The sequence below is a fragment of the Mustela nivalis genome (assembly GCF_964662115.1).
Source record: "Mustela nivalis genome assembly, chromosome: 4".
In the NCBI taxonomy this organism is placed as follows: domain Eukaryota; kingdom Metazoa; phylum Chordata; class Mammalia; order Carnivora; family Mustelidae; genus Mustela; species Mustela nivalis.
The window spans coordinates 95,849,542-95,860,063 of record NC_139023.1 but is presented as its reverse complement, the minus strand read 5'-3'; the positions used below and the strand labels follow the sequence as shown (position 1 = coordinate 95,860,063).

The 10,522-nt window shown below is 34.3% G+C and overlaps 1 protein-coding gene across 4 annotated transcripts in view; it reads right to left on the bottom strand.

Annotated features, from left to right (window-relative positions):
* Positions 1 to 393: 393 nt before the first annotated feature.
* ZGRF1 (zinc finger GRF-type containing 1) overlaps positions 394 to 10,522 on the bottom strand; it is an 81,758-nt gene continuing 71,629 nt past the window's right edge. For all 4 annotated transcript variants that reach the window (XM_082728745.1, XM_082728746.1, XM_082728747.1 and 1 more), the window contains 4 exons: positions 2,158 to 2,334; positions 1,885 to 2,019; positions 932 to 1,193; positions 394 to 759 (listed from right to left, as the gene is read on the bottom strand). In XM_082728745.1, the coding sequence (XP_082584871.1) occupies positions 602 to 759; positions 932 to 1,193; positions 1,885 to 2,019; positions 2,158 to 2,334 (732 nt within the window). In that variant the 3' untranslated portion in view covers positions 394 to 601. The remainder of the gene's footprint in view (positions 760 to 931; positions 1,194 to 1,884; positions 2,020 to 2,157; positions 2,335 to 10,522) is intronic.

Sequence of the window (10,522 nt, the reverse complement as noted above, 5' to 3'; positions counted from 1 at the left end):
TTTAATTAAAAAACAGTTTATTTGATTTCACCCATAAAAGTGTTCATTTCTGATTCTTTTTTTTCCCCCCCTTTTTTTATTTTTTTATTTTTTATAAACATATATTTTTATCCCCAGGGGTACAGGTCTGTGAATCACCAGGTTTACACACTTCACAGCACTCACCAAAGCACATCCCTCCCCAATGTCCATAGGAGTGTTTTGATATAAGTGTGTAGCCATGTTCTAATAGATGAGTTTTTGAGATATTTATTTTTTTAATCGCTTCTTGGCCTTTTGGCTAATATCAGGTGTTGAGATATTTACTTATTTTTGAAGTAATACTGGTATTCCCCAGGAAGCCTTTTCTATGTCCTCTATAAAATCTATTCCTTTAGCAGACAGAAGCCATAATTTTAGAAAGAAATGTCTTTTTATTAGTAAGATTTTATATTACCTTCAACATCTGCCTATCTAAATATATGTATTTTTTTTACATGTGGTTATTTAATGTTATTTAAATACTTTAAATAGTTTTTGATAACAAGGTTTTAGGATAATTAAAAAATATAAAAACTATATAGTGTAAAATGAATTTGGAATTCATATAAATACAAATTATCTATACCATGTCTTTTTGTGAATGAGATTTATCTTTAGATTTATCTTTTTCATTCTTTTTCTTCTGTTTTTCTTCTGCTTGTTTTTCAAAATAATCTTTAAGAAGATGGTTCAGCTGTGATTCATACTGGCTTGCATGTTGTAATCCATCTTCCCTTCCTTAAAAAGATGATACAAAACATGAGACAACAGTATTTCATAGTGGTCCCCTATTCTTTTAGTTATCTCCTACAGTGGCAAATCCAGAGCTTTCCTATCTGAACCACTCTAAGTGCTAACTCAAAAGTCAATTTCAATCAAAATGCTTGAATTAAACATATTTTTATTTTACCTTCACAGTGTTGGATAACACGTCCCCAGAGTCGATTTTTCCGTAAACAGGCTAAATTTCCCACGATCAATAAATGCCTCCTTCCTCTGGTCAATGCAACATTCATTCTTTTTTCGGAATCAATAAATCCTACTTGTCTTGTCCTTACACAGGACAGAATAATGATCTCCTTTTCAGCTCCCTGAAAAGCATCTACTGTGGATACCTGCACAGCTTTAATATCAGGATGGTCAAAGTCCGTAGCACTGAGTAAATGACAAAGCTATGGAGGAAAGAAGAAAGAGATCATTCAGGGCAGGGACTATGAAGAACTTAAGACCTGAACCTATTGACAGCAGCCCTTTTTATTTAACTGGTAGTGGATAATTTTCATTTTCTTTTTTATGACTCACAAAGATTTAGTAGTTTCTAAAATGATACATAAATAACGAGAGGACAATATAAGTTAGGCAACAAAATCAAAAGTGTTGATTTATCTGTTGCTGGGGAATTCATCTGGATATGCTAATTCAGAGTTGATAAATAATGAAACAGATGAAAAATATTTTTTTAAAAAAGCAAAAACTAGTTAGAAGTAATTAGCTTATGCGTACATTAATATCTGGTATCTATCTTTGATTAATAAAATGAAATGATAATGAAAGAACATTTTGGAAAACAAAGATTGAATCCCATCTGTCCCAAAACACAAAGCATACACTGTATTTTCTTCCCTCTAATTTGTTTATTTGCATTTTTGCCCCAACAGCTGTAAACTGAATTTAATTAAGCCTTGTTAGATTTACATTTAATTATACAGAAAAAAAGCCAGACCAGATAAAAATCAGAATTTTTTTAATATGTTAACTACAGTCCCAAAATTGTTTTTAACCAAAACAAACCACTACAAATGTAATATCAAATATTATAACATAAAATTATAATATTTAAGTATCATAATATGTAATACAAACCTTGTACATCTGGGATTTGTATAATGTTATCACCCCAATCATAGAGCCCACTATTCCACTTGCAATCAGTGATTGAATCAGTTTGAGTGTAAAAGCAGCTTCTGCCACATTATGAAAGCTGTTATCTCTTTCAATCTGGAATAAGAAACAGATCCTAAATTATATTTCCCAGAAAGCCTATGGAAAGACCAAGAAAACCATATAAACAACAACAATAAAATTAAAGCAGGAAACTAAACCATGTTGACTCTCATTAACATTAATGTCATTTACCTGTTCCAGTCCTTTAACGTTATAGAAACACAGGGTTGGGAGCCATTCCAATAAAGGGCTCCTCTCTGCTTCTGAAATGCCATTCATGAGGTTTCCTTCATAAAACAGATCATTAGAGATAGCACTGATCACAGGGTGACAACGGTATTGGGTTCTCAACAGAATTGGCTTATGCCCCTAAGAAATTTAAATGCAGAAAAACAGAAAATTGAAGCATTTTTTTTCCTTAAGGAAAAAAATAATATTTTAAAATTGAAAAGTATCACCATATTGTGCTCTTAGCAAGTGAATTACAACCATGATAAAACAGACTACAAATACAGTTTTCTTAATTACTAAAGATATTTTCACGGCAAACTATTATTATACCACAAAATTATAAAATATAAAACATGTCAAATCTTCAAATCATTACCTAATAGTATGGCACCTAACATTATGCTTTTATAATCTATGCAGAGTAGGGCGGACACTAAATTAAAAGAGAATCTTCAAAAAAAATTAGAAAGTGTTGTTGATAACTCATTTATGAATTTTCCTCCTTGGGTACAAGCCATCTTTCATTTTGAATCTTTAAATAAGTTTTCAATTTTGTTAATGTATCATAAAATACACATTTCATGTACTTTAGGGGTCTCTGGAGCATACTCTCTCTTTGCAAAATGTTCCATAACACTGTTTGAACATTTTAAATAATACAAGGTACTCCAGTAATAAAAACACATAGTAAAAGGTAGGATTAATGGTCACATAGACAAGTTTTTTTTTTTAAGATTTTATTTATTCATGAGAGACAGAGAGAGAGTGAGAAAGAGAGAGGGAGGCAGAGGCAGAGGGAGAAGCAGAGTTGGGAACCTGATGTGGGGCTTGATCTCAGGACCCTGGGATCATGACCTGAGTGGAAGGCAAATCCTTAACTGACTGAGCCATACAGGCACCCAAGAAGGTATGTTTTATGGGAGAAAAATAGTAAGTAAAAATCCAATCCTCAGTACTATTTAGGGCCTAAATTTGTGGATGAGTCCGAATCAGTGGGCACATGGGTGTAGCATGCTACTCTTAATCTTGGGGTTGTGATTTCAAGCTTGAGGGTGGTCATGAAGCCTACTTTAAAAAAAAATGCTCAAAGGACCATGCTTTAGAACTAGAAACAACGTTAGAGAAATGACTAAATTATGGTATATCCACATTACCTATTTGGTGATTAAACATATTTATGACAACAGTGATGATTACAAAGCTAGTTAGAAACACAGGGAAATGATTTATTATAATGCAAAGTTTAAAAAAGTTAGGATAGAAACTATATAGTATGGTCTCAACTATGTTAGAAAATATTTTTTTCCAGCTTTATTGTGATATAATTGACATATAACATTGGGTAAGTTGAAGGTGTACCAGGAGCTGACTTGATACACATATATCACAAACTGATTACCACCACAGTGTTAGCTAACAGCTCCATCACAGCACATAGATACCATTTCTTTTTTTATGGTGAGAATATTTAACATATATTCTCTTGGCAACTTTCAAGTATGTAATATAGTATTATTAACTATAATCAACATGCTGTTAATTAGATCCCTGGAACTTATTCATAACCTATAACTAGAAATTTGTACCCTTTGACCAACATGACCTGTTTCCTACCTCTCTACCTTCCAGTTCCTGGTAACCATCATTCTACTCTGTTTGTACAAGGTCAGCTTTTTTATTTTTATGTTTTTTTAAAGATTTTTATTTATTTATCTGACAGAGATCACAAGTAGGCAGAGAGGCAGGCAGAGAGAGAGGAGGAAGCAGGCTCTCCGCAGAGCAGAGAGCCAGATGTGGGGCTCGATCCCAGGACCCTGGGATCATGACCTGAGCCGAAGGCAGAGGCTTTAACCCACTGAGCCACCCAGGTGCCCCAGCTTTTTTAGATTCTACAAATAAATGATATATATTACTGGTCTCTCTCAGATTTATTTCACTTACCATAATGTTCTCAAGGTACATCCATGTTGTTATAAATGGCAGGATTTCCCTTTTTATGGCTGCATGATATTCCAATGTGTGTTTGCACATATCAAATATATGTATTTTTATAGTTTATATATATACATTTATCTGATATAAGCATATACCCCAAAGATAAAGGCTGGAAGGAACACTACTAAAATATTACAAAGGATTTTCTCTTGGGGGCAGTGAGGTTATTACCGTTTTGTTGTTGTTGTTGTTTTTAACCCTTTAGTTTTCTGTAGTTTCTATACTTTTTATCATGATTAGTAGATATTATTTTTATTTCTTTTAATTAATTCTGAGGTAGTTCAAATACACAGAAAAGCAAAGCAATATAATACTCATGTATGTACTACACAGATGTGACATAAGTATTTAGTCCTTGTTGCCTCAGATCTCTCTTTTGTTAAGACATAAAATGTGACATATATAGCTAAAGCTCCCACCTCATTTCCTCTACCAGCTTCTCCAGAAATAGCTTCAAACTAACATTATGTATACATTAATATGTGGTATCTATCTTTTTTCTGAATCAATATCTTATGGCATTCCCATGGAAGTTCTATATGTTTACTACATAGGCATATACCTATGATTAATACATATTATTTGTTATGCTTTTGAAATTCACATAAATTATGTTCTACACTATGTAACACTTTGCACCTTGCTTCTCTCAATATCCACTACGTTTATGAGCACTATCTATATGGATCAAGTTAATTCACCTTAACTGTTTTATATATTCCATTTTGTAAATTCTATTCCATTTTATTCTGTAAATAAATCACTTTTAAGTCCTTTATTTACCCTTTTAAAATCCCCTCTAAAAATCTACTTCATATTTTAAAAGTCATCGACAACAAATAAGCGAAAGAGCAAAGAGCATAACAGCATGCATACTATGCTAGCATTTGTTAAAACAGAGGGAAAATACTTTATGTATTTGCTTATACTGACATAAATTATGACTAGAAGGGTACAAGCAAAGGTGACAGTTGCTTTGTGGGAGAGAAACTGAGTGGCTGGAGGACAGGAGTAGAAGTCTTCACTGTACTTTCTGGTTCCTCTTAAATTCAAATCCCAAATCATGTGTTAATGTTACCTATTCAAAAATGTTTTAAGAATCTAAATAATTTTGGGGGGTGCCTGGGTGGCTCAGTGGGTTAAAGCCTCTGCCTTCAGCTCAGGTCATGATCCCAGGGTCCTGGGATTGAGCCCCGCATCAGGCTCTCTGCTCAGCAGGGAGCCTGCTTCCTCCTCTCTCTCTCTCTGCCCGCTTCTCAGCTTACTTGTGATCTCTGTCAAATAAATAAATAAAATCTTAAAAAAAAAAAGAATCTAAATAATTTTTTAATTAAGATTATTAAGAAGCCACTGGAAAGGTCTGATTCAAAAGAATCTGGACACTGACATTATGGAAGCGGTAGAAAGTTATGCAATTTAATTCAGTTACAATTAAAAGCTCAAGACCATTGAAAGCTTGAGTATTCACAAATTAAGTACAACTCAACTCAAAACTTAAATCAACTTGAAACTCAGTGTATGGGGAAACTTCTGAAGAAAGTTTCAAAAACTGCCTTGCAGAATCCATTCTCTGATATCTAAAGGGACAACAAAAACACTAAAATAACAAAATAACTAAAAACAATAGCAAAGAAAAAATACAGTAGCCAGGCAACAAACGTTTATAGCCATCCCAATGTCATAAACGTTAAAAGGTTCCTGTCACCAAGAAAGAAACAAAATTTCAGTGGAAGGGAGAAATGCAATACAGATCTTCCTTGACTTATGATGCAGTAACCCTGATAAACCCATCATAAGTTGAAAATATCATAAGTCAAGATGCGTTTAATACATCTACCCTGTGGAACATCATAGCTTAGCCTAGCCTACCTTAAACATGCTTAGAATACTTACATTAGCATACAGTTGGGCTAAATCACCTATCACAAAGCCTGATTTATAAAGAAGTGTCGGGTATTTCTTGTAATTTAATACTGTACTGAAAGTGAAAAACAGAATGGTTGTATGGGTGCAGAATGGTTCTTACATGTATCAGTTGTTTATTTTTATGATCCTGATTGGGAGCTGAGGCCCAGCAACATGAGAAAGGATCTTGACACATATGCTAGCCTGGGTAAAGATCAAAATTCAAGATTCAAAGTATAGGGGCGCCTGGATGGCTCAGTGGTTTGGGCTGCTGCCTTCGGCTCAGGTCATGATCTCAGGGTCCTGGGATCGAGCCCCGCATCGGGCTCTCTGCTCCGCAGGAAGCCTGCTTCCCTCTCTCTCTCTCTCTCTCTGCCTGCCTCTCTGCCTACTTGTGATCTCTGTCTGTCAAATAAATAAATAAAATCTTTTAAAAAAAAAGATTCAAAGTATAGTCTCTACTAAATTTATCACTTTCACACCATCATAAAGTTGAAATTGGTAGGTCAAAACATTGTAAGTCAGGAACCATCTGTGTAGTAAGATTCCTAACTCCTCTAGAAGTTATAAAATAGAAATGGCTTCTAAGAATAATAATGAAACAGAGAAAGTGAAATGGGCAGTTTTTAGCGGAAGTGAAGGCTCTGAGGACTAAACATCAAACTGAGAGGACACGTGAAATCCAAGAATAGTCCTCCTCTGGGAAAGGACAATACCTCCAACCATGTGGAGTGAATACTGGGACAGGATATTTAACAAAACCTTAGAATTGAGAGAGCACATGTAAGCTAAAAAAGACATTACACATTCTTATTTAGTTCTATTCCAGTCTCATTCCTACTCCACTTCCCTACCACCATATTTTCAGGATACTACAAAAGTAGAGAATACAAATCTGAGAGAGCTACTTAAAGATGAACATCAAGAAATCAAGTAGGAATGGCAACTATGCAAACATATGATGGCTTCTCCTCGAAAATTAACAAAATAAAGGAAGACAATGCAAACAATATGTATAGAGCCCAGCCTAGACAAAATACAACCAACAGAAGAAAATTTTCCTCAAGTATAAAAGCTTTAGAATATAATCAGAATATAATTGAGTGAAACAAAATCTCAAAGGTGAGATGATGAAAAGATAAGATTAAAAGGGAAATTTCAATCATAAAGAAAAAAACTGATTTCTAAATGGTAACATTAAAGAACGGGTTCCCTCTCTTGCTGGGTCTCTCTCTGTCAAATAAATAAATAAAATCTGAAGGAAAAAAAAAAGAAATTAAGGAAACATAAATGGAAGACAGATAAAGATACCCAATATCAGAATAACTGGGGAACCTCTGTTTTAGACTGAATGTGTTCCCCACCCCAATTCCTATGTTGCAGCGTTGAACCCCAAAGTTATGGAATTTGGAGGTGGGGCCTTTGGAAGGTAATTAGGTTTAGATGAGCATAAGGATGAGGTCCTCATGATAAGATTAGTCTCCTTATAAGAGGAAGAGGCCAGAGTTTTCTTTCTTTCCACCATGTGAGGATACAGCCAAGAACAGAGCTCTTATCAGGAACCAAATGAAGGTACCTTGACCTTGGCCTTCCCAAACTCCAGAATTGTGAGAAATAAATCTGTTGGTTAAGACCCAGTATATGGTATTTTGTTATAGCAGGCTGCACAGACAAGCTACTGACAGAGAATTCAACAGGTGGAACAAAAACCTTTCCTGAAACAAAGAACGAAAAGAATTTCCACTTTGAGATACCTTATATTACAGAGTGATTAGTTACAGAAAGCTCCACACTAAGATATACTGTAGTAAGTTTATCAACTTTAAGGTTATAAAAATAGTTCTTGCATCCAAGTAGAAAATATAAATCATTACAAGGGGAAAATAATCAGTTTGGCCCCAAAATTCACAGTAATAGCAACAATTCAATAAGCCAAGGTGCCATTTACATTTAAAGGAAATAGACATTTGAAACAAAAAGAACTCAGGAAAGTAGGCATCTATGAGCCATTATGGAAAAAAAAAAATGATGATGCAGTCCAAGGCACCCAGATGAATGAAAAGGTACTGAATTTTTTAAATATAAAGCTGATTCTAAATAACTGTACAAATTATGATTGTAAAACAAAAAGAATAATGATGTAATAACTAACAAAGATAGGAACATGGGAAGGGATAAAAAAAGGGGGGTAAAGCATGAGAGCACTAGTATCTCTATCGTCTAGAGCAAAGAAATTAATCCATCTGTATAAAATCTGTTAAAGGATCTTTTAGAAAAACTCTCTCTTATGGGTAAAGAAATATTTATTTGATATTTAATTATTTCTAGTTTCATTTCAGTTTTTCTCCTCTGCTAAGAAAGTACAGATTATTGGAAGTTCAAACAGCAAAATAACCCCCTAAATGCAATTTAAACTAGCAAGAATAGGAGTGCCTGGGAGGCTCAGTTGTTGAAGTGTCTGCCTCCAGCTCAGGTCATGATCCTGGGGTTCTGGGATAGTGTCCCACATCAGGGGGTCTGCTTCTCCCTCTTCCCCTGACCCTCCCCCACCTTGTGCACACTCTCTCTCTCTCACTCTCTCAAATAAATAAATAAAATCTTTGAAAAAGAATAAGCTAGCAACAATGAAAATTAATTTATAATAAACTAGCAACAATGATAACATTTTTCTTTTGACAACAGATTTTCTATAACTCTTTTGGGTAATATTTTAATCTTCTGCTTTTAAAATAGCTCGATTTAGATTATTACATCAAAACAATAGTAATAAATATCTTTTTTTTTTAAGGTTTATTTATTTATTTATTTGACAGACAGAGATCACAAGTAGGCAGAGAGAGAGAGAGAGGAGGAAGCAGGCTCCCGCTGAGCAGAGAGCCTGATGCGGGGCTTGATCCCAGAACCCTGGGATCATGACCGGAGCTGAAGGCAGAGGCTTTAACCCGCTGAGCCACCCAGGCGCCCCCAAAACAATAGTAATAATGAATAGGTACAAAAATTATGGTATATACATACAATGAAACATTATTCAGCCATAAAAAAGTAATTAAATCATATGCACCAATCAAATAGAATGGAGGATTTAGAAATAAACCCACACAAAGTCAACTGATTTTTAACAAGGGTGCCAAAACCATTCAATGGGGAAAGGACTGTTTTTTCAACAAATGGTGCTGGGAAAACAGGATATCTGCAAGGAAAAGAAAAAAGTTGATCTGTACCTTATATACCATCTACAAAAATTAACTCAAAAGGGATCAAAGAATTACATGTAAGAGCCAAAACTGTAACATTCTTAGAAGAAAACACTGGGGGAAGTCAGTATGACACTGGACTGGGCAACAATTTCATGGCTATGACACCAAGATCATAAGTGACATAAGGAAAAAATAGACAAATTGGACTTCATCAAAATTACAAACTTTGTGCATCTAAGGATACTGTCAAGGGGCACTTGGATGGCTCAGTTGGTTAAGCACCCACCTCTTGATTTTGGGTCAGGTTATGATCTTAGGGTCATGAGATTGCACCCCATGTCAAACTCCACAGTGGCCTGGAGCCTACTTAAGATTCTCTGTCCCTCTGCCTACCCCTCAATTGACTTGCTCATACAAGTTCTCTCTCAAAAAAAATAAATAAATAAATAAATAAAAAATGAAAAATATTGTCAGGAAAACAAAGACTACCTAAGAATGGAAGAAAGCATTTGCAAATAAGGGTTTAATATCCAGAAAATATAAAGAACATACACAACTCAACATCAAAAAACCAAACATCCCAATTAAAAATTGAGCAAAATATTTCAATAAACATTTTTCCAAAGATAAGCACATGCAAAAATGCTTAATGTCCTTATTCATTAGGGAAACCACAATGAGAGAGCTTCTTCACATCTATTAGGAGAGCTATTATTTAAAAAGCCCCAAAAATATAAAACAAACAAAAAAAACAAATATTGGTGAAGATGTGGAGAAACTGGAACATTTGTTGAGAAATTCCTGTAGGGAATGTAAATGGTATAGCTGATATGGAAAACAGTTTGACAGTTCCTCAAAAAGTTAAACACAAAATTATCGAGGATGTGGAGAATGGAGAAACTTCTTACACTGGGAATGCAAACCAATGCAGCCACCCTGAAAAACTGTATGGACATTCCTCAAAAAGTTAAAAATAGAACTACTATGTAATCCAGGGTATTTGCACTTCAATACAATACAAAATACAAATGTAATACAATAAAATACAAATACAAAATACAAATAAAATACAAATGCAAAATATAAAAATATAAAAACACGAATTCAAAGGCATACATGCACCCTGATGTTTACAGCAGCATTATCTACAATAACCAAACTATGGAAATAGCACAAGTGTCGACTGACTGATGAATGGAAAAAGAAAATGTGATATAGATATATATAGA